The sequence below is a fragment of the Diospyros lotus genome, chromosome 8 (assembly GCF_014633365.1).
Source record: "Diospyros lotus cultivar Yz01 chromosome 8, ASM1463336v1, whole genome shotgun sequence".
In the NCBI taxonomy this organism is placed as follows: domain Eukaryota; kingdom Viridiplantae; phylum Streptophyta; class Magnoliopsida; order Ericales; family Ebenaceae; genus Diospyros; species Diospyros lotus.
In genome coordinates this window covers 6,536,301-6,562,194 of record NC_068345.1, presented here as the reverse complement: position 1 = coordinate 6,562,194, position 25,894 = coordinate 6,536,301, and the positions used below count along the sequence as shown (strand labels likewise).

At 39.2% G+C, this 25,894-nt stretch overlaps 1 protein-coding gene across 2 annotated transcripts in view; it reads right to left on the bottom strand.

The window, feature by feature from the left end:
• The window catches only part of LOC127807102 (uncharacterized), a 72,030-nt gene extending 47,768 nt beyond the window's left edge, over positions 1-24,262 (bottom strand). The window contains exon 1 of one of the 2 annotated variants that reach the window (XM_052344728.1): positions 22,221-24,262. In XM_052344728.1, the coding sequence (XP_052200688.1) occupies positions 22,221-24,202 (1,982 nt within the window). In that variant the 5' untranslated portion in view covers positions 24,203-24,262. Of the gene's footprint in view, positions 1-21,804 lie in introns of those variants that run through there. The other variant, XM_052344726.1, reaches the window with a different exon arrangement.
• Between the last annotated feature and the right edge of the window lie 1,632 nt (positions 24,263-25,894).

Below are 25,894 nucleotides of genomic sequence, written 5' to 3'. Positions count from 1 at the left end.
TTATGTGTATGCACGGTGCACACTGAGAGATAATTGGAGGGGTGAATTGGGTATTTTGATTATTTTTTAAAAATAATAAAAATATCTTTTAATTATGATACAGTAAAAATATTTAAAGAAAATAATTTTCTTAAACTACAAACAAATGCAATAACATATAGAATGAGAATAAATGTGTATGTAGCATACGAGATCTTTTATAAAAATAAATTGAGAAAACTTTAGGTATTTGATAAGTTTATATATAAAAATATTAATATGAAAATGTATGATTTAAAAAGCCTTTTTACATATAGAAGAAACAATTTGAAACTTGTCAAATTAAATGTGTATTTGAGAAATAAAAGTACATAGATAGATTTAAAAAAAATTTATATATCCAATGAAAACTAATGTTTCGAAAACTTTTACACGAGTCATAATTAGAATTGAAGTAGAAATGCTTAGAGTTAATTTAAACAAAATAAGTATACAATGTAAAATATATAAGAAAATATAGCTTTATAAGAATCAAAATATAAGATATACAATGATATCAACTATTCGCTTGAATAAAAGAGAATTATAAGATTGAATGAATAAATCACTCAACTCTTTTATCTAGAATCTGCTTTAAGAAGATATACAAGAAATCTCACTAGATTATAGCTTTGAAGTGAAAAATAATAAATTTGAAAAATGCTTACTTCAAGTATTTACATTGGCCCGAACATATTTGATTTGTTGTGCTTAATTTGGCTCTAAGTTACTCGAGCATCAGTGGCCATTCTCTCTATTTTTTAATCATGGTAACTATATCGGCTTTTTTGAAACACTTGGCCTTATACATAAGCTTAAGATTTGAGAATTTGACATAAAAACCTGCACACACTCACAACTTCTTTAATTTGACCAATGACGATCAAATTTGTTAAAAAGTATATGCAAATTATGTAGACAAACATTAAGCACACTTGTATAAATATAATTTATTAATATTTTATAAGATAACATAGTTAGACATATTGGGATAAGCACATAAAACTATAATGGTCAAAACTATCATCTTTTAGTTTTTTGAGTAACAACTATAAAATTTGTAATCAGATACTAGTTACTCGACTAACTCCAAGAGATACTTGACTAATATATGAACATACTCGATTGAATATCTCATATAATTGATTATATGGATGTCTCATATGAGTAAGATCAAATCATTTGTAACGCCCCGTAAATGCCAATTTAATTTAATTTTGGGGTAATTTAAATTAAAAGAAATATTAAAATAATTTGTTGTGATTTAATAAAATTTACTTATGTGATTTTAAGGAAATAAGAAATTAAAATAATTAATTAATTTGTTTTAGGAATTTCTGGAATTATAGGAAAATTAAAAGAAATTCAATAATGGGATTTTCAGAAATTTTGGGAGTTAATGTAATTAATTAAGTGGGCGTTAGTACAATTAATGGAAAGTTTCGAGTGCTGGCGTGTGTTGCAGAAAAGGGCTCAAAATCACCTTAAATATAATATAAGTCACATATAGGTTGAAGACACATGCGGGCGCGAGCGGTCGCGCGTGAGGCTGCCAGGCGGTGGACGCGGCTTCGAGTCGCGGGGGCTGCGTGCGGGGGGGATTTTTGGTTGATTTTAATCAGCCACTGGACGTCCGAAACGACGTCGTTTCGGTGAGGCGGTGGCCTCCCAATGGCTGGCCTGCGCGCTGCCACGTGGCCGCGTCTCCTCCGCTTATTTTTTGCCGCATTTAAGCCCGATTTCGGGCGTGATTTTGAGCATAGAAACAGTAGCAATTTCAGAGAAAAACCAGCGCGCGCACGGGAGAAATTTGTGAGATTTTGGGGCTGAAAAATTCGGATTAAATTGCGTTTAATTCCAGATTTAATTATCCAGGTATGTAGAGCAGCTAGTAATTAATATTCTGTACGGTCAGAATTTCGTTTTGCGTCCAATTTTATTAATTTTGGCAAATAATTGGGATATTGCAGTTTGTATAATTTTTACTGCTTTTGGACCCAACGAGCCTAAGGATATCTCTGATAAGGCAAGTTCTTCTTACCTATCTCGTCGTTTCTTTCGTTGGCGATTTATTGGGCCTCCCTTCATTTGTTTTGGCTATTAATTAATTATGAAGTTTTTAAACGATTAGTTTAAGATTTAATTTATTAAATGGATCTCGTGGGTTTTATTCGTTGGTTGCCTACGGGGGTTTGTGCCACTCCCCTGCCTATTGGGAATGATGCCGTACTCACCCGGGGCTAGGTTCTTAGCGGTTCGGGTATTAATTGGATTTTTGGTTATTTTCTGGCTGGAGCGGTTGTGCAGTGGGGGCTAGGAGCGGCGATTCGGTGACGGAGTGACTATCGTACGGTCTACCTTAGGCCGCCGGCGAGTCTCTCCTACCAACTGATCGTTGACCGATGCCAGGCACTGCTGACTAGCTTAGCCATTATGTGATTATAGCATACTTGCTTATATTTTATTCTCGTTGCATGTTTTGATGTGCACATGGGTACAGGCTGCATGTTGGGATTAACATGACTTGGTTATGCTTGGTCACGGGCATTTTAGGCTGACTAGGATACATCCAGCACGGGCATATGCATTGCGTGTGGCTTACTATATGGGCGGAGCATGGCCTGATGCCTGGATGTATGGGCGCCTTGTATCATGTTGATGCTCAATATGCCATTGCATTTTATGTGCATTGCATGGATACTGGTATTATTTAGTTCTCGGACGGGAGTACCGTTCTGAGGGAGCCTTTGGCTCGGCTGTCGGGAGTACCGGCAGGGATACGGGTGACGGGAGTACCGACCCGGGACAGTGCGCACAGGCTTATGGAGATATATGTTGCCTTTCAGGGCAGCGGCAGGTTGGTATGGGACTTGGGTGCCAGGTGTCTTATGTGGGCCCCAAGGACCGGTATGTGCTTTTATTACGCGGTGCTATTGTTTGGTTGCGTCACATGGCTTGTGTGTACATGTGGGTTTGTATTTGGGGTGATCTCTTCTTCGATTCATGTTATAGCCTTCCTTTTCATATAAACTTGCTGAGTCTTGCGACTCACCTTGCTTTCCATCATTCCAGGTAAGGGTAAAGCAAAGGCCGAGGGCGAGGATCGTTCCACTTAGCAGCCGGCCGCGTTGGTAAGGTGTACAGTTAGCTGCCTCTGTCATTTCTGATGTTTTGCTAGAGTCGTTGTCTTTTATTTTTGACTGTTCCAGGTCGTCATTTGTACCTCCTATTGTTGGCACAGGGTCTGTATGTATTTTTATATACTTCATGACCGCTGTATCAGGGGGGTGCTTGTGGGCATGCATGTTTACCGTTTTGCTTCCGCTGTTAAATTTCTTATTTATGCATGCCAGGGCATTTCTGTCTTTTGTCTATTCCTCTTCCCTTCTGTGAGCGCACTCGTTCTGATAGACCGGGTGGTTGGGATATCCGAGCGGGGGTGCTTACAATGTTGGTATCAGAGCGTCATTAAGTCAATTTGGGGGACAAGTAACTGTACACCAAGGCTGTTAGGTAGAGTTAGAGTGTTAGGACGTGTCTGTTATTACGAAATGCGTTCTAATTAATTCTGGTTGTATAGGTATCATGGACGCACGACGTGGGCGAGGTCGTGGTAGACCGCCAGCACAAGGTAGAGGACACCTTGTCCCTACTCCGAAGGTTCAGGCTACAGGTGCGGGAGAGCAGAGACAGCCAGGGCCACCAGATATGCAGGAGACATTAGCGGGTATTTTACGAGCTGTAGATGTACTGGCAGCATCTCAGTTGCGACAGGAGCGCAGACATGATGATAGGACCGCTACGGCCCAAGCGTCGCATTCAGGTACGTCGGGAGCAGGGGACGGTTCAGGTGCTACAGTGCTTAGAGATTTTATGGCCTTGCGACCACCAGAGTTTAGTGGAGGCGCTGATGCGACGGTGGCTGAGGATTGGTTACTAGCGGTGGAGAAGCATTTGAGATCCATAGACTGTGCAGAGGCCAACAGAGTTCGGCTGGGGACTTTCTTGTTACGAGGTGACGCCAAGCGGTGGTGGGAGACCACCAGACAGAGATATGGCGATGGAGGTCCGTCATGGGCACAGTTCGTCGAGGCGTTCAATGAGACCTATGTACCGGCTTGGATCAGAGAGCAGAAGGTGTTTGAGTTTATCGAGTTACAGCAGGGCAGTAAGACAGTTACACAGTATGAGACTGAGTTCGTGGCATTATCTCGTTATGCTCCTGAGTTAGTGACCCCTGAGTCGCGTCGAGTTAGCAAGTTTCAGAGGGGGTTACGACCAGAGATCCGTCATGCCATGGCTGGTATTGAGGCCCCTGACTTCCCTACGGCTGTTCAGCGAGCCCACGCGGTGGAGAGGGATCGATTGGAGGCCCGAGCAGAGCAGTTAGTCTTGAAGGGTGCAGGGAGCAGCAGTAAGAAGAGGAAGTGGGATACAGGCAGCCAGAGTTCGGGGTTTCCACAGTGCCGACAGTGCGGGCAGAGACACCAGGGGCAGTGTCGGGAGGTACGTCGGGATGTATGTTATCGCTGTGGTCAGCCAGGGCATTTGAAGAGAGACTGTCCACAGGCGCCTAGACCGACTACATCAGCCCCACCAGCTACACCGGCCACAGGGCAGGAGATTATTTGTTTTCGCTGTGGACAGAGGGGCCACCGAGCGAACAGGTGCACCCAGCCAGCACAGAGTGGAGGGCCACGGACTGGAGGTGTGGGGCCCAGACCAGTTCAGAGACAGTCTGCACCTAGGACGCAGGGTGCAGGAGCATCATTACCTCTTCCAGCAGCACAGCGCCCAGGAACTACAGAGAGAGTTCAGATGCAGGGACAAGCATTTGCAGTGTCAGCAGCCGAGGCAGCTGAGAGCAGTGATATAGTGTAAGGTATACTTACTCTCTATGGCCATGACGCACGTGCCCTATTTGATACAGGTTCCACCCACTCTTTCATAGCACCCCATTTGTTGCATAAGATCCCAATCCCGTGTAACCCCTTACCATATGATTTATCTATTTCGACACCGGGAGGGACGGTGTTGTTAGAGAGTGAGATGGTCAGGGATTGCGAGATAGGGATTTACGACCAGGTATTTGTGGGGGATCTTGTTGTTTTGGCGATCCAGGATTTTGACTTACTGTTGGGTATGGATTGGCTCTCTCGGCACTATGCTCGGGTTGATTATCGTCGGAAGGTAATTTCATTTGAGCATCCGGGGAGACCAGTTGTTACATACCGGGGTGTGAAGCCAGTGGTGACTACGCCGATGATATCGGTTATGCACGCCGAGAGACTTATTCGACGTGGGTGTGAAGCCTACTTTGCGTTCGTGACCGTGATAGCGGGGGAGAAGAAGGAGTTGGCTGCCTATCCTGTGGTGCGAGACTTTCCAGATGTGTTCCCAGATGAGTTGCCGGGACTACCACCGCACCGAGAGATTGATTTTGCAGTCGATCTGATGCCAGGTACGCAGTCTATTTCCAAGACTCCTTACCGTATGGCCGCCAATGAACTGAAAGAACTCAAGGTGCAATTGCAAGATCTTTTGGAGAAAGGTTTTATTCGGCCGAGCACATCGCCATGGGGGCCCCCAGTATTATTTGTGCGCAAGAAGGACGGGTCTATGCGACTTTGTATAGATTACCGACAGCTTAATCAGGTAACAATCAAGAATAAGTACCCCCTACCCCGTGTGGATGATTTACTGGATCAGTTGCGTGGTGCATCGATGTTTTCCAAGATAGATTTGCGGTCAGGTTATCATCAGGTGCGAGTCAGAGATGAGGATATTGCAAAGACCGCATTTCGCACGCGTTACGGCCATTATGAATTTGTGGTCATGCCGTTTGGGCTGACCAATGCACCTGCAGTATTTATGGATCTGATGAATAGGGTATTCAAGGAATATTTGGATTCTTTTGTCATAGTTTTCATTGACGACATCCTAATTTACTCACTGAGCCCTGAGACACACGAGGCGCATCTGAGCGTGGTTCTGCAGAAGCTCAGAGAGGAGCAGTTATATGCCAAGTTTTCGAAATGTGAGTTTTGGCAGACCCGAGTGGTATTCTTAGGACATGTGGTCTCAGGAGAGGGTATCTCAGTAGACCCAGAGAAGACTAAAGCCGTGATAGATTGGCCGAGACCAATGACAGTGACAGAGATACGGAGTTTTCTTGGCCTTGCCGGGTACTATCGACGATTCATAGAAGGTTTTGCTCGGCTTGCATCGCCACTGACGAAGTTGACAAGGAAAGGCGTCAGATTTATTTGGGACGAGTCTTGTGAGAGGTCTTTCCATGAGTTGAAGCGGCGTTTGACTTCAGCGCCAGTACTGACGATACCCAGATGTGGTGAGTTATTTACTGTATATAGTGATGCCTCGTATGCAGGGTTGGGATGTGTTTTGATGCAGGACGGCCGGGTGAATGCTTATGCATCCAGACAGTTGAAGAGGCACGAAGAGAATTATCCCACACATGATCTGGAGTTGGCGGCTGTCGTGTTTGCCTTGAAGATTTGGAGGCATTATCTTTATGGTGAGAGAGTCCAGATATATACAGATCACAAGAGTCTCAAGTATTTATTTTCTCAGAAGGAACTTAATATGAGACAACGCCGTTGGTTGGAGCTGCTTAAGGACTATGATTGCGAGATCCTCTATCACCCAGGTAAAGCCAATGTGGTAGCAGATGCACTGAGTCGCCGTTGAGCATCAGTTGCAGCTATGATGGTGCAGGAGTGGTTCTTACTGGAGCAGATGAGCGATCTTACTATCTCTGTGGCACCAGACAATCCTACACTCTATTGTGCTGCCATGAGTATCCATTCAGATCTAGAGGGTCAGATTCGCGATCGACAGCGACAGGATGTGGAGCTTGGTGAGATTATGGCTGATATGGAGAGATTTGGCCCATTGGGGTACAGCCAGAGGGATGATGGTTTGCTATTATTCCATGGGCGGATTTGTGTACCGAGTGACGGTGATATCAGGCAGAGGATCCTAGAGGAAGCTCATCGTTCTCCCTATACTATCCATCCTGGAGCGACGAAGATGTATCAGGGCTTACGGCGTCAGTATTGGTGGAGCGACATGAAGAGGAGCGTAGCAGAATTTGTATCGCGATGTTTAGTGTGCCAGCAGGTTAAGGCTGAGCACCAGAGGCCCGCAGGATTGTTACGACCTTTATCTGTGCCGGAGTGGAAGTGGGAACGCATAGCTATGGATTTTGTCTCAGGATTGCCACGATCCAGCCGGGGGTACAACTCGATATGGGTAATTATTGATCGGTTGACTAAATCAGCGCACTTCTTACTTGTCAAGAAGACCTATCCTATTCATCGACTGGCCAAGCTATACATTGATGAGGTGGTGAGACTGCACGGAGTCCCAGCTAGTATTGTGTTAGACAGGGATCCTCGGTTTACCTCACGATTTTGGGAGGCGTTGCAGAGTGCTATGGGGACCCAGCTGACTTTCAGTACAGCCTTCCATCCTCAGACTGACGGGCAGTCGGAGCGGACCATTCGGACTTTGGAGGATATGCTCCGTGCCTGTGTACTGGACTTTCATGGGAGCTGGGATGACCATTTGTCGTTGGTGGAGTTTGCTTACAATAATAGCTTCCAGGCCAGTATTGGGATGGCACCATTTGAGGCATTATATGGGCGGCCGTGTAGGTCACCGCTTTGCTGGACCGAGACTGGGGAGCGAGCGTTACTTGGACCGGAGTTGGTGGGGCAGACGACAGAAAAGATCCAGTTGATTCGGGCTAGGATGAAGGCAGCTCAGGATCGTCAGAAGAGTTATGCTGATAGACGACGCCGAGATTTGGAGTTTGATGTGGGTGATCATGTTTTCCTTCGAGTTATGCCGATGAGGGGTGTTCGACACTTCGGAGTATCTGGCAAGTTGAGTCCTCGCTATGTGGGACCGTTCGAGATATTGGAGCGAGTCGGATCGTTGGCATACCGATTAGCTTTACCCCCTTAGTTAGCCCATGTACATGATGTCTTTCATGTTTCTATGCTCCGCAAGTACGTGGCAGATCTCGGGCATGTCATTGATTATCATCCGCTTGTGGTGCAAGAGGACGCGTCGTACATCGAGTTGCCTACCAGCATCGTGGATCGGAAAGAAAAAGTGCTCCGTAGCCGCACGATTCTCTATGTAAAGGTCCAGTGGCAGCGGCATACCCCTGAGGAGGCTACTTGGGAGCTAGAGGAGGACATGAGGCGACTTCATCCTCAGTTGTTTACCTAGCCAGGTACGAATTTCGGGGACGAAATTCTTTTAAGGGGGGGAGGATTTGTAACGCCCCGTAAATGCCAATTTAATTTAATTTTGGGGTAATTTAAATTAAAAGAAATATTAAAATAATTTGTTATGATTTAATAAAATTTACTTATGTGATTTTAAGGAAATAATAAATTAAAATAATTAATTAATTTGTTTTAGGAATTTATGGAATTATAGGAAAATTAAAAGAAATTCAATAATGGGATTTTCAGAAATTTCGGGAGTTAATGTAATTAATTAAGTGGGCGTTAGTGCAATTAATGGAAAGTTTCGGGTGCTGGCGTGTGTTGCAGAAAAGGGCTCAAAATCACCTTAAATATAATATAAGTCACATATAGGTTGAAGACACATGCGGGCGCGAGCGGTCGCGCGTGAGGCTGCCAGGCGGTGGACCCGGCTTCGAGTCGCGGGGGCTGCGTGCGGGGGGGGATTTTTTGCTGATTTTAATCAGCCACTGGACGTCCGAAACGACGTCATTTCGGTGAGGCGGTGGCCTCCCAGTGGCTAGCCTGCGCGCTGCCACGTGGCCGCGTCTCCTCTGCTTATTTTTGGCCGCATTTAAGCCCGATTTCGGGCGTGATTTTGAGCATAGAAACAGTAGCAATTTCAGAGAAAAACCAGCGCGCGCACGAGAGAAATTTGTGAGATTTTGGGGCTGAAAAATTCGGATTAAATTGCGTTTAATTCCAGATTTAATTATCCAGGTATGTAGAGCAGCTAGTAATTAATATTCTGTACGGTCAGAATTTCGTTTTGCGTCCAATTTTATTAATTTTGGCAAATAATTGGGATATTGCAGTTTGTATAATTTTTACTGCTTTTGGACCCAACGAGCCTAAGGATATCTTTGATAAGGCAAGTTCTTCTTACCTATCTCGTCGTTTCTTTCGTTGGCGATTTATTGGGCCTCCCTTCATTTGTTTTGGCTATTAATTAATTATGAAGTTTTTAAACGATTAGTTTAAGATTTAATTTATTAAATGGATCTCGTGGGTTTTATTCGTTGGTTGCCTACGGGGGTTTGTGCCACCCCCCTGCCTGTTGGGAATGATGCCGTACTCACCCGGGGCTAGGTTCTTAGCGGTTCGGGTATTAATTGGATTTTTGGTTATTTTCTGGCTGGAGCGGTTGTGCAGTGGGGGCTAGGAGCGGCGGTTCGGTGACGAAGTGACTATCGTACGGTCTACCTTAGGCCGCCGGCGAGTCTCTCCTACCAACTGATCGTTGATCGGTGCCAGGCACTGCTGACTAGCTTAGCCATTATGTGATTATAGCATACTTGCTTATATTTTATTCTCGTTGCATGTTTTGATGTGCACATGGGTACAGGCTGCATGTTGGGATTAACATGACTTGGTTATGCTTGGTCACGGGCATTTTAGCTTGACTAGGATACATCCAGCACGGGCATATGCATTGCGTGTGGCTTACTATGTGGGCGGAGCATGGCCTGATGCCTGGATGTATGGGCGCCTTGTATCATGTTGATGCTCAATACGCCATTGCATTTTATGTGCATTGCATGGATACTGGTATTATTTAGTTCTCGGATGGGAGTACCGTTCCGAGGGAGCCTTTGGCTCGGCTGTCGGGAGTACCGGCAGGGATACGGGTGACGGGAGTACCGACCCGGGACAGTGCGCACAGGCTTATGGAGATATATGTTGCCTTTCAGGGCAGCGGCAGGTTGGTATGGGACTTGGGTGCCAGGTGTCTTATGTGGGCCCCAAGGACCGGTATGTGCTTTTATTACGCGGTACTATTGTTTGGTTGCGTCACATGGCTTGTGTGTACATGTGGGTTTGTATTTGGGGTGATCTCTTCTTCGATTCATGTTATAGCCTTCCTTTTCATATAAACTTGCTGAGTCTTGCGACTCACCTTGCTTTCCATCATTCCAGGTAAGGGTAAAGCAAAGGCCGAGGGCGAGGATCGTTCCACTTAGCAGCCGGCCGCGTTGGTAAGGTGTACAGTTAGCTGCCTCCGTCATCTCTGATGTTTTGCTAGAGTCGTTGTCTTTTATTTTTGACTGTTCCAGGTGGTCATTTGTACCTCCTATTGTTGGCACAGGGTCTGTATGTATTTTTATATACTTCATGACCGCTGTATCAGCGGGGTGCTTGTGGGCATGCATGTTTACCGTTTTGCTTCCGCTGTTAAATTTCTTATTTATGCATGCCAGGGCATTTCTGTCTTTTGTCTATTCCTCTTCCCTTCTGTGAGCGCACTCGTTCGGATAGACCGGGTGGTTGGGATATCCGAGCAGGGGTGCTTACATCATTACTCGACTGACTCACAAGCTACAAAGACTTTGCATTAAACACTCGATTACTAAGTTAAGCTTGACTAACACAAACATATACTTAAATACAAATAACTGATACTCGATTAAAATTAAGCGTAGAGACTTAGTCAAATTCAATCCAATCTTTACTTGATTAAATTATATAGATACTTGATTATAAAAATACATTAGTTGATTGAGAGAAACATATACTTAACTAGGAGATATTTGAAGTTTTTAACAACAAAAAGACACTTGATTGAAAATTATCCTTACTCGATTGATTTTTAAAATACAAAGAGCTTATATAAAATACTCGAGTAGAAAATTTTAATAGCCGATTGAAAAAAATTTTGCTAAAATGTATAATTGACTGATTTGAAAAAAACACACAAAACATTACTCAACTAAAAATATGCTTAGATTTAAATATCTATAAAGATACTCAAGTATAGCTTTAAAAGACATAGAGTTTGCATACCACATACTAGGTTTTTGTGAGACTCAATTAATTTGAAAGATACAGTGAGCAGTACTTGATTAAATCAAAAGCTACTTTTAAACTGAAAGCAAGTGCAAAAGCTTTAAAAGAATTATTGAATACTTTGCCTTCTAAAAATTTAAAAAATAAATATATTTAGTTTAACAAAAAGCTTTTATTCCTATGCTAAATTTTTAAAATATTTTCTTAAACATTTAACATCAAGGTCAATTAACATAAAACTATATTTTACTGCTTTGAACTATATTGGAATACATGAGCCTGAAGTTCTTTAATTTAAAGAAAAATATATTTATAAATTTCATATTCCTTTATCAACTAAAACTAATATTTAGTTGTTTTAAAAGACATATATAAGTATATGAGTATGAAGTTTTTCATATAAAATATTTTAAAAACTATCAACAAACCATATTTATTGAAAATATGTTTTCTAATATTATTTTTTTCATAAATCAAAATACAAATTTCTCAACAATTTCTCTCTTTTTGATTTATGAGCCCATTTGACGATGACAAAATATTTTAACTCAAAGGGTTTAAAAAAATATAAGGAGACATTTTTTAGAAACTATTATATGTGTAAAATATAGTTTTTAAGAAAATACAAAGTTTTAAGAAAACTCCCCCTAAAACTATTATCCCTATTTTTTCTAGTATATATTCTATCTTCCTAAATCCTATTTTTCTTCCCCTTTGAATATACTCTATTTCTCCCCTTTTTTTTGTCAGAAATCAGAATTGCTCAAAAAGGTTTTAGAAAAAAATGGTAAAGTGCTCTCCCTAAAACATTGACTTGTAACTTAGAAGGGGAGTTAGAAGGAAACTCCCCCAGACTTATAAAGTGTATGACCACTAATGAGCATAAAAACAAATCTTAGGGATTTTGAAAAGGAAGAGTTAACTCCCCCTTGTTCATAGCATAATTTAACACTAGGGAGACTAACCTAATATATAACACATAGGCATATCAAGTACACAGAATATAATGCAAGACAATTTTAAGAAATATAAAACAGAGAATGTACAATAAGTTATTTCCTAAAACAAATCCAAGATAAGCATTTAAGCACACTTAACTGTACCCAAAAAAAAAAAATTAGTTTGAGTTTCCTATGGTAGAAGCATCAAATCATACAGACAATTTCACAATATTCCAACTATTTCCAAAGGATATAGTTCACTAGATACAAAGACCCTAGAGATAATGAATGAGCTTATTCTATTTTTATTCTGCTTCTATCTTGCTTTCTGCCTATTCTTCTGCAACTTTCTCCTTCCCTTTCCTCCTAGCTTCTTGGTCTCCTTTTGCTTGATCTTCTTGATCTCTTGTCCCTTTGTCTGGTTCAGTTCCTTGTTCTTCTTCTACCTTGTCTTTCTCTTTTTTTGTCCTGGAAGACTTTTGGGCTTTTGACTTGTATTTTCAAAGTTTACACAAACTCCTTTTTACCTTACCCAGTCTTTTTCTACTTTAGCTACTTGATCTATTAATGCTTTCTGGTCAGAGATGATTGGATTATAAACTCAGCTAAAGGCATTCTGATTGCACCAGGAGTTTGATTAGGTGCTGAAGAATTTTGTGGATAAGAAAAAGAGGCTTGACCTCAAGAAGGAGGAGCAAGTTGAGAAGAACTAGCCTCTTGATTAGGTAGAGCATTTCTTGATTTAACTGGATGATCTTGTTTAATTGGCATTTTCCAAATTTCATCTTCATAGAAGATTCCCATTTTCTTCAAGGTTGGGATAGAGTAAGAGTTGTGATGATAATGAGAAACATAACTCCCAAACAAAGGATCGTGAGAGTTTTGAAGAATAAATGTGACTAGCATTCCAAAAGGAAGCTTGCCTTTGTCTTTGCAAATCACTAAGTAGTTCATGTGAGAAAAGAGGAAACCGACGAGATCAAATTGGATATTTTTTATGGCACACCAGATGAATTTAAGATCAAAGTAGGAGATGAAATGAAAAGAGGTACTGCTAGCTAGCATTTATGGATGTGGCTATAAAATGATGTAATACTCGGTGTTCTGGGTCAAGGAGATCATGAGATCGCATGCTGTCTGAAAATGGTTCATTTTTCCTGGTCAAAGCTAACCACATTTCATCATAGTTAAATTTTAAGTCTTTTTTAGACTTATCACAAGGTTTTAAGTTTAAAAGCTCTATTAGTCTATTACCTGAGAATTCATATTCGATTCCTTGGTATCTAAACCTGAGATATACCATGCTATATTCTTCCTTTTTATTTTCAACTGGAGATTTAGGAAGACTGGAATAGAACTCAGGTAGGGCATCAGGATAAGCTGGAAGATTCAGAGTTGACAAATTAAACCATCCCATATTAGTAATCCATTGCTTTAAATTTTTACTGAAATTCTTAGATTCTAGTTCACCCCAGTTAATATTTCTTCTTGGAATAAAGCCTCTAGATAGGAATTTTGAAAACAGAGCTTCATGACGTTCATTTCTAAAGCGTTATACTTGGGAATGAGAGTTAGAGGCTGTTTGCCTTTCCTTTTTTGATTAGAAGTTTTAAGTTAGTTAGCTGCTAGTATAAAAGTCATATCGTGTTTAATTAATAACGTGTTTAGATAAATATATTTTTAAACTATCAGTTAATAGTTATGTATTTGATTTGTAAAAACTAATAAGTTATTAAAACTTGATAAAAAGACTAAAATAAACATGATGCTAAATAATACAAATAAAATTTATAAAAATACTATTTTTTATAAAAAATATATAAATTAATTTCTAAATATTAGATAAATTATACATACTTATTAAAAAATATATTAATATAATATATACATCTTTTATTTTTTTTCTTAAAAAATATTACCATTAATATATATACAATATATATACCTATATATATATATATACACTTACAGGTCAGGAATGCCACTAGCGATGGAGGAGGAGGAGGCGATCGAGGCTGGAGGCAGCACTTGATGGCGACGACGGTAATGGAGGAGGGTTGACGACACTCGACAACTTGTGGTTGCAGATCTGGAACTAGATGTGACGATGGCGCGACCCACCAACACGAGCTGCTTGCGACTACCCAACTAGACGATGGCGATATGGAAGAGGGGCAATGACGGCAGCGGTGGTAATGACAGAGCACAGCTTCGAAGAAGATGATGGAGATGAGAACTTTATAGAAAAGATGACAACCTCGTAACGGTAACGAAGGATACATGTGTACCAGCTTTTGAGGGCATTTTGATATTTTTGTTGGTCAATTTAGTAGCGTTTTTTGCAAAGCTGGGGGTACCAGCTTTTGCTAAACGCGGGTATAATAGCTTTTAAGTGAGATAGCTTTTAAGTTTACTATTTTTGCCAAACACTTAACCATCAAAAACTATATAGCTTATAAGCTGCAAAGTAACTTATAAGTGGTCAAATTGCTAAGCCAAACAGCCTCTTATTGTGAGTCTTTCTGTCGGGAATAAGTTTTGTGTTTGATGGTTGCCTAGACCTAGATTTCTTAGATGAGGAAGGTTTGTTAGAGGAAGGAAGACAGGTTTCCTTTCTTTTCGAAGCCATTTTAGAAAGCTCGAACTCGATACAATAATGAGTTACGAAGAAAAGTTTTTTGATAAGATAATGGTAAGATATTTAACAGAAACAAGCTGGAAGCAAGCACGAATCAAACGAAAATGAAGAGATTAGACATGAGAGACTACCTGGGATTCAGAGACTGAGAATAATCAGTTGAGAGAAATACAGGAGATAGGGTTTGGGTTTTAATCGATTGGATGTTTTATTTATATTGGTGGATTTAGTGCTTTCCGAGTGATATTGTTTTACTCAACTAAGTTTTTAGTTTACCCGAGTGACTTTTGAATATTTTATGGATACTCAAGTGTTTGAATATTGTAATTGATTGAGGCATTTGATTAGTCGAGTGACTTAGACAAGTTACTCAAATAAGGTTTGCAACCTCTCAGGCTGGAGTTTTACTCGATTATTGATTCTACTTACTCAATTAGTCGGATAATTTCACTCGATTGAGGATTTTTGTCTAATTGACTAATGACCTAGCATACTTCAACTATAAATCACATTTTTATCAAATTAGATATGCTGTAAAAATGATTATTTTCTCTTTTCAAATTTTGATAACCTCTAACTTTGTTCTTTAACTTTAGAATATTGAGATTTCTTTAATGGTTCAGCTTACATTTCTTCTTTGAAGATATTCTCTTAAATTATCTAACATGATGCTGCCTTAAGAATTTCTAGTCTAGGTACTTTTGGGCTGAAGCTGATCCAACTTTTGGTCTAGATTGATTGCCTAATAGGCTTGGCAATTTATATGTTCTCCTAAAGCTAATATTCAAGGGATATTGAACTTCTAAGACTACTATTCTAGACCTATTTACTTGATCTAGCCTATACTCAGGGGCGAGCCAGCAATATTTTTTAGTGAAGGTAAAATTTATTAAGGAAAAATTAAAAAGTTAAAAAATAATATAATAATATAAATATACAAAAAAAAATTAACATAATTTAATCAATACCTTAATTTTAAAAATGAAAAAAAAATACCTTTTTGAGACAAAAATTGGTGAGGCCTTACTGCTCACTGATTAAGCGAGGGAGAGAGAGAGCTGGAGTCGGAGAGGCAGACAACGTCCAGCTCTAGCAAGCGATCAACGATGGAGGGCTAGAGCCCTGAGGGGCGAGCCGGTGAGGCTGAGGCTGAGGTGGCAACGTCGGCGAGCGATGCAGCCAGAGGCCCGAAGAGAGGCAGCAACTAGCAAGCATGAGTGACTGACGGTGACGAATTGAGCGAGGCGAGGGAGAGCGACCGTAGACCAAGGAGGGGAGGGGAGGGCGAGCGAAGCGAGTCAGCGACCTCACCTCAGCAATGGTCGGATGGTTCGAGTCGCCAGACGGAGGCCGGAGTGAGTGAGAGCGACAAAGAGAAAGCCCAATCGACAGCTAGCAAGAGCGAGAAAAGGAGAAAGGCAGGGCCAGGGGGGCAGGCGGCTGGAGCTTGAGCGAGAGAAGGATTGAGGGAGGGTTTTAGATTTTATACCCGGGCTTGAGTGTAGGCCAAATCAATGGCGGGCCAAGGCCCAGTGAGGGCCAGGGCCTACACTAGCTCCGCCCCCGCCTATACTCATCTTGGTTCTCTAAAAGCCTAAGAATCCATATGAGTGGGCAATAAAGTTTCCTATAATGAGCTAATAATGGAACTAAGCTTTCGAATACTCCTAAAGATTTGACAATAAAGGAAAGCCTATTATTCACTCAACTTTAACCGTAGTTGAGTGATTTATGCATGCTTATAGATACCCTTCAACAAACACTCATTGTAAGAACTATTTGACTAATAAATATTACTCTTTCTAATTTTTTTGAAATCTAATAAATAGAAGTTATAATGAGCATCAAGAATGAAATAAATTAAACAAACATGAATTAATTGAAATTCAAATGCAAATTTTATAAACAGAATTTTAAACCGCAAGATCAATGAGTTAAAGAATAAATATATATTAATGACAGTAAACTAAATAAGCATAAATTTAAAGGAAATGTAAGAAAGCTGACATAAATATAACTTGAACTATTAATTCATAAAGTTTTAATTAAAAAGCTAAAGTAGATAAGTACAATGTAAACACCTATATAAGCAAAAATGAGACACTCTCTCCTTAAAAGATGATATCACTTTACAGAGCATGAGGGGCTAAAAATTTGATTTCTCATTTATCATTTGAATAGAATATTCTTTGGAGAACTTTGAGAAATCTGATTTGAAATGTATGCTAATGACATAACTAATGAGATCACAGATTTTAGCTCAGTCAAATAGCACTCTATATCAATAATGCTAAGAGATTAGAGTAAGAAGTATACCTTAGGCATACTTTACCTTGAATGCACACTTTAGCAAATTGTTTTGTTAGATAAAAAGATAGTTCCTTTGAGCATGCTCTAGTATTGACCAGATCAAAAGATCTGTCAGCATAATCATCTTATTATAATGCTGTCTTTTTGGATATAAACTGCAAAGTACACACAGGACATATGGGCATCCCTTTTTCTTGGGTCCTTAAGGGTTAGTATGATAGATATAACATAAGATCAACCCTTTAGAGGACTCATAAATATCTTAGAACCACATGAAGACTTTAAATATGTATTCAATGTGGTCTAAATTTTTGTTTTCAAAAATAATAAGGATAAAACATGAAAAACTTTTCTGTGTCATGATAGCTCTTTTTATCAAAACTGATTTTCATGAAACAATGTAAAATATTTGATATGAAATTCATTTTGCAATAGATATTTGTCATGAATAATGCAGATGATTCTGAGAAGAGATATGATGTAATGCATTTTTAATGGGAAAATGCAAATGATTTAGAAAATATGTATAATGAAATGCAATTTTCAAAAACCAACATTCAATGATAGCTCAGAGGCAGACATATTCATGAGATTTATCAATATTAACATTTAAGCACTTTACTCATGATTGATAGAGAATGTAGAGATGGATAAAGCTATTTGTATAGAATGTGGTGTATAGATAGTTTTACATAAGTATGAAATGACCAAAATACCCCTAATTTGTTAAACCTAACACACGCTCTCTCTCTCGTCTCTACTCTCCTCTCCTTTATCTATCTCTCTCTCTCGCGCTCGTCTCTGCGCCTCGCCATCACCCTCATCGATTGTTGGAGGTTGCAGCGGTGAGTAGGTGAGGCAGCGAGGCGCAGAGAAAAGGCGAGAGGCGGTGAGGTTGCAGACGAGGGCGAGGCGGCAGCGACGTTGCAAGCGCAAGGACGAGGCGGGCGGCGAGAGAGAGAGAATGGGGTGAACAAATCGTGATATATCACGATTTTCTGATGTCAAAATCTTGCGATATATCACGTCTGTGAAGGAGTTCTGTGAATCCCTTCTGTACGAATAACGTGACCCATGTAGAGATAGAGACTACCTTCTCTTTTTCATTCATTTAGATTTAAGCACACTTACGTAAATAATGCTTTTCAGAAGAAATGCTTTAGATGCTATTATTTCTTTTCAAATAAGGGTTAGAGTTGATAAAACATATGCAAGTTTTTGATATATCAAAAATATTTTGAAAAAACAATTTTATAGATAATCATAGAGGAAAAATAAAAAAAAAAACGATTTTATCAATGCACATAAAAATCATAAGATCATACAGATAAAAAAAAAATATTAAAGCACATTGATACCAAATGATGCGATTAGAAAAATAATATAGATGCCACAGAGACCAAGTCATAATATATATATCTCACTTGAGCAAGACTAAGTCATTACTCGACTGACTCACAAGTCACATGAAATTTGCATTAAGCACTAGACTATTAAGCTAAACTTACTCGACTAACAAAAACATATACTCGTGCATAAATAATTGATACTTGATTAAAATTAAGCATAGAGACTTAGATTTAATCCAATCTTTACTCGATTAAAATATATAAATACTCTATTATAAAAATACATTAGTTAATTGAGAGAAATATATACTCGACTAGGAGATACTTGGAGTTTTTAGTAACAGAAAGATACTCAATTGAAAATCATTCTTACTCAATTGATTTTTGAAATACAGAGAACTTGTATAAAATACTCGAGTAAGAAAGCTTAACAGTTGATTAAAAGAAATTTTGCTAAAATATATAATCAACTGATTTGAAAAAACACACAAAACATTACTCAACTAAAAATATGCTTAGATTTCAATACTTATAAAGATACTCAATTATAAAAATACCTTACTCGATTGTAGATTTAAAAGACATAGAATTTGTATAGCACATACTCGATTAGGTTTTTGTGACACTCAATTAATTTGAAAGATATAGTAAGCAGTACTTGATTAAATCAGAAGCTAATTTTATATTGAAGGCAAGGTGTAGAAGCTTAAAAGAATTATCAAATACTTTGCTTTCAAAAGTTTTAAAAATATATATATATATTTAGTTTAACAAAAGACTTTTATATTTAAGTCGAAATTTTAAAATATTTTCTTAAACATTTAACATCAAGCTTGATTAATATAAAATTATATTTTGCTGTTTTGAAGTATATAAAAATACATGAGTCTAAAGTTTTATAATTTAAAGAAAAATATATTTATAAATTTCATACTTCTTTATCAACCAAAATCAATACTTAGCTGTTTTGAAAAAATATATATAAATATATGAGTATGGAATTTTTCATATAAAATATTTTAAAAATCATTAACAAACCAAATTTATTAAAAATATATTTTCTAAAATTATTTTCTCCGTAAATCAAAATACAAATTTCTCACCACACCTAAAGGCACTACAAGTAAAAAAGGCTTTTCCTTGTCATAGAAAATCATTGCTAAAAATTCTTTCAATAATTTCATTTTTTGTTGAGAGGAAAGGCATTAGGAAAAGTCTTTTCCATAATCACTCGCCAATAAAGAGGGCAATAAGTTGATGAGACAAAATATCTTGTGCTTGTCGTCCATTGGAATTGAACTCGCAACCTCTTACATAAAAACCATGTCTTTCCCTAATTAAGCCACTTTCATTTATTAGAACACAAATAATTTTATTACTACACACTTTGATTTACTAGTTCAACTAAACATTTCTCGATCATTTTCAAAAGAAAAAAATTGTCGAGAAAGGGATACTTTTACTAACAATTTTCAATGCCAATAAAAATTAAGTCCTTTTCGCAATGAATTTTGAAAAATAACCAAAAAAAAAAAAAAAAAAAACTACCAAAAGTAGTAGTTATCAAAACTGTCATTAAAGGATCCATTGTAGCAAGATCGATAGTTGACGCAAAATGAAGTTTGGGCTCCTTGTTAATCAAGACCTTATTTTGACTAATAATGAATATGAAATTGATCTATATTAAAAGTTGAAGAATTAAATTAGCCCAAGCTAAAAGAAAAATTATCATTCCATACAACAAAGTTAGACAATTGAGGAGTCAATTGGGCAAAAAAATTAAGCAACCTTTACTCTAGGCACTTACACACATGCTACATCACTGCCTGTGCATAATCATATTCTTTTTGTACTATATAGATGCTTCATATATTAGATTATTAATAAATTTAAAAATAAAATAATACAAAAAATTGACCAAAAAAGTAATTTGAAAGACTGAAAAAAAATTATTTTTCTAAAGTATTATAAACTTAGATCATATTTAGTTGGATAGAATGGAAGGGAAGGGAATGGAAATAGAAATGGAACTCCCGCAAATTTGTATTTAGTTTCTTACGGAGGAATGGAATGATGCATTCCATCAAATTGATGGAAACACTTTCCATCACAAAATAGATGGAAAGTCTTCTCATATCATGGAATTTATGTTATCGTTATAATTTTACTCTTAATCTTTTTCAAAAAAAAATTACATATTATCACACGGGCTGGATCTAGGAGGGGGCAGGCACGGGCTGCAGCCGGTGCCCGCTCCAACCCTCCTCAAATCTGTTATGGGATTTGGATAATCAGAGGCTAAAAAAGCTTCTGAAACTAGTGATCAGCCCTCTCCCGAATCCATCACTGGATCCGCCCCTGTTATCACATATAGAAATTTGTCCCAAATCATCATTCACATCTCCACCAACCCATTTGGTATGAAGAATTTCTTCTAAATAGATCTAGTTGCTGCCTCCTACAGTGGTCTACTAGAAATTGGCATTAGGTGCGTCTTCCTCTTTACTTTTCATCTTTCTTTGATATTTCTCAATTTTCCATCGCCAACCATCATTTGCCTTCAGCAATTTAAGTTCATTTTCACCGCCAGAGAAAGACTGTTCCCCTTTTTCACAGGCACCACCTTCCCTTTTGTCGCTAACACCACCACCACCACCACCAAACCACCCCTCCCCCCTCTTTCACCACTAACCACTCATCTTTTCCTGACGAGATTTGGTCAAAAACAACCATCCACCCCTTCTCTTTTGCTATCGACCATTACGACCATCTATCTCCTCCCAATTAGATATGGCCAAAAATCACCATGAACTGCCCTTCTTTCACTGTCGGCACCACCACCCCAACCCACCTCGTCTCTTCTATTGTCATAGCTAGATCACCAAAAACCACCACTACCTTTTTCCCCCTCCACAAATAAATTTTGTTTGGCAACTAAATAAAATTATATTTTATACAATTTTAAAATATTTTTAGCTAAAAAAGGATAATAATTTTTTAACTTATATTTGATAATTATATGATTTTTATAATTAAATAATATTTTTTAATTTAAAAGAACATTCTTGTTAACAGATTATTTTTTATCATTTCATCTCATCAAAATTAAAACTTACCAAATATAATAATGAAATAGAATACTCATTTTATTTCTATCTATATCAAATATAGTAATAAAATAAAATAATTATTTCCACTTTCAGTTCCCTTAATTTCCCTTCAAAATCATTCCATTCTATTCTCATTTCCATTTTCATTTCCCTTAATTTCCCTTCAAAATCATTCCTTTTGACAATAGATACAAGCAAAATCTAAAGGTACAAAAGGGCTTTCTTTTATATAAAAAAAATAATAATAAAGAAAGAAAGAACTTATAAATAATTTAAAAGATTAAGATTTTTTGTACGTAAAAATAATTTAAAATAAAATTACACGCGGGTTGGGGATTTCACCTCTTCCATATACCATTCAAATTGCCTTTCTTCAGATCTCTCTTTCCTCAGCTCAACTTCCAATTGCACAATGGAAATGCTATCTGAACCATTTAATTTGTGATGATACTTTACAAAATACAACTAATAGAGACTGTTTTTATATAGGAACTGAAGAAACTTTTAATTACATGCCTCGACGGCACAAGCGCAATTACACTACACTACACTACACAATACAACTACAATACAAATACATTAAAAGTTCGAGACTCTTTCTTTACATAATTCTTTCTGATAATTACGAAACAGTCCTTACTAGTTACTGGCTTCTTGCCGATATTCCACTGCACTGCCCTCTTACTGCGGCGGAGGGCCTGGCGGCACTGAGCCAAGAACTGTCGCTGAAGTTGCATTCTTCATCAACCGCTTGCTGCACGTCGGCTGCTCTCATGGAAACGGGTCCCCAGGTCGGCGTCCCGTCCTCATACGGGTTATGGGTAATTCTGCTCAATCCAGAACCGTCCAATCTTATCGTAAAGATTTCGCCGAAGGCCTGCATCTGAGAAGGGATGGAGATTGGTTCGGCCGACAAGGCGGCGTAGTCTGATGTAAACACGATGCTATTTCCGTCTGGGCTAAAACACGGGTGGTTGATTCGTCCACCCGACCCGCTGTCCAGTAGCTTCTTGAGCCCCGTTCCATTCGGGTGGATCATGTATAATGCGAAACTCCCAGAACCCGGGTTTTCCCGATCCGATGAGAAGGCAATCCAATCACCATCGGGGGACCAGGTTGCCATCGTATCATCCCATGGCCCGTCGGTAAGCCTGTAAAGCCCGCCCTTCTCTCCATTTACAGCGTCCATTATGTACAGGTTCTTGTAACCCGACCGACCCGATCGGAAAACAAGCCACTTCCCGTCTGGCGAAGGTGACGGGAAGGCGTTGTTCTCGGTCCCCCCCGTCAACTTTTTGTGGCTCAATTTGTCGTCGTCAATGTTGATGGATATCACGTCTACTTCGTTGCCCACGGGAGCAAAATAGGGTCCAGCGCTAGTGTATATTACCCCTTTTCTTACTGGATCCCATGCAGTTCCGAACAGTGTTCCGGAATAGACACGGTGACGGCCCGACCCGTCCAGGTTCATGACATTAAGGCCTTGGAGATCTAAAAAAGCAATTCGATCACCCTCCGGCGAGAAAGAAGGAAACGATCCGTCGATGCGAAAAACAGATACCTCAGGTAGTGGGCTGTGGAGGTTTTCAAGTAACAATCGGGTATCTTTCCCCCCCTTTCTCTGCCCTCCACATCTATGGTACCCAACCCTAATGAAATCGGGGGAGAGAAACGGGTTATAGTGATGGGCTTGGGGAGAAACGGGTCGAGTGACTTCCCAAAATTGTTTCGAAGCAACATCGAATAGCTCTATATGGCGATACTCTGAATCGGGTCGCCTAGTTGCCACCGCAATGAGTCTCTTGTTGGCCGGCGAAGTCGCCGGAGTGAACGCATGAAGGCCCGGTGGAGTGACTCGCTGAGTCACCACTGAGTCAACGCTGATTTTGCCACTTTTTGGAAAAATTGCTCTGTAGACACTCCACCAGCCATCGTCACTCACCCTGTGAAAGTATAGAGTGGAATCGTCCACCCAACACGGCCACCCACCTTGCTCTACCACCTTGACCCGGTCGGAGCCGTCGTCGGTCCTGAAAATAAAAATATCAGTCCTCAGCTCTTGAATTTCACCACTCCACCCTCTGTCTCCATACGATGCCACGGCCGTCCACGTCTCCGACGGCGACACGGCTGGACTGAAATCGGTCATCCCATTAGGCGTCAATCTCCGAGTCAACCCGGTCCGCAGGTGAGTCGAGTACACCGCTGTCCAACTCATCCGTGGGGCACCAATGTTTTCATGAGTCGAAGCGTATATCAGATGATCACCCACCAAACTGGGCCTATCCTTCATCGAAATCAGACCGTTGGATTGTTGATCCCCGACCAAAGGGACTTGAACCCGATTCGAAACTTCGAGAGCTGACCTTCTTCTGTCCCGATCACGACCGCCATGGTAGACAGCGTCGAGGTATATAGTCGAAGATCCATTCCGCTCGGAGACGTAGATCAGGTGGATCGGCGGCGGCGAGTCTTTGTTTGTGGTGAGGATTTGATTGTTGCGCAGGATGGACGACGACGAGAACATAGATGGGAAGTGGCCGTTGTAGTTGATGGAGCGGCCGTCGGTGATCTGAAACTCGTTGCCGGAGTTGGGCGTGGAATCGAACTGTATCGGGAGAGTGAAGATGTCGAATTCAAGGCCGAAGCGACCATTCGTGTAGAAGAGAATGGAGCTGCGCGTGCTTCGGCCTCCATAGTCTGCCGTCGTATGGGATAATAGAAGTAGCGAAGCGATTACGGAACAGAGAGCCAGAGGTTTCTTAATTTTCATGGTTTGCTTTTGCTCTCTCTCTCTCTCTTCCGGCCTTGCAGAGTCTGTTGCTCATTATAAACTTCACTTCACTGAGCTCAAGCTGAGTTGAGGGGGATATGGTGGGACCACACCACATATTATCGGATTGCTGTATTTATTATTTTATTAATAAATTATTATATTATGTCCAAGCTCTCATGTGCTCGTTGTAATCCATAAGTCGGGCTTATTAGATAAATTAATCAAAAGTTTACCAGTTAATCATCTCAAACCTTATTACATTTCAATTCTAATTTACTTGTTTTCCAAAGGAAAATAAGGTCAAATTAGCCCTCTTCCTTTTAATTTTGGTTAATTTAATTTTTATTTTTTTTACTTGTAATTCACTCTTGAACATTTTGATGGTAAGAGGACACTATTTCTTACATTCCACCGCTCAAAGGAAAACTAATCATTGTATCAAAAAAGATGAGATCAATCCTTGCCCGTCTTTGATATTGAGCTGTTCTAATTGAAGGTTGAAGATAAAACTGTTAGTATTATTGTGTTATATATAAAACTCTCAATAAAAAGAGAGAGAGAAAGAGAAAAATAATCGAGACAACTTATTAATCTCATGTTGTTATCTGTTGGAGAAGGCAATTGTGGTTGTCCCCTCTTTTATTCTCTCTTTATCCAACAATGGGAAATGTCATTGGTTATGGGATTTTCTATCCTTAGAACACTATTGTGATAGGAAGCGCCATTGCTACAACACTATCACACTCTTCTTCCCGAATTTCTATCAGTGATGATGGGCGATTGATAATAAGGTTTTTGTATTGTGATAATATTTTTTTGTTTAAATTACGTGTTATCACTTGCGTCTTTGCTAAACTCGTCCCAAAATCATCATAAGAGAGATAAATTAAGAATATGCTTGAGTAATCAGAATTTTTTTTTTTTTTTATGAAGTTGCGTCCACTGACACTTACCAAGCATTACTCTCAAAAGATGTAAATTTTTATTTTCCTCAAAAATCGATCTCACAGTGTATAACATAACTTTACAACCCCCTCTTTTATCACTTAACTATGTCCGGGATGGCATGATAATATTGTACCTTTATCTTTGATCTTTCTAAACTATGAAAGAGGTGGTAAGCCTGGTATGGGAAAAAATCTAAAGGTTGTATGCTATTTGTAAGAAGAACTACAACGTGGATTAAAAGTCAAACCATATGTCCTCAAACTTTTAAGAATATTATTTGTAATTACCCTTAATCTTGAGGTACAATCACATTTTTTTTCTTTTAAATAAGGGAAAAATACACTCTTAACACCTCTGATATTTGAAAAAAAATACACAAACATCCCTAACTTAAAAAAAAATAATAAAACAAGTGTTAAATTTTTACAAATATTTAAAATTTCCTATCCTTATCTGATTTTTCTTTCTCTTTCTTCCCCCTATTCACTTTGACAAAACTCTTTTCTCTCATATAGTGGCTATGGCCTTATTCTTTCTTCCTTTTATCTTTGCTTTCTCTTTTCTCTCATCTAGGGTTCGGTTGGTGGAATCTTTGTATGATATGTACTTATGTAAATTAATTATACATCCCCATCGATTTGGGTAAATTAGTCATTCACCAAATTTAGAGAAAAGAAGTAATACTAAGGCCATGGCCCAAACAAACTCTTAAATTTTTATTTTTCTCCAAATTTCTCCCTA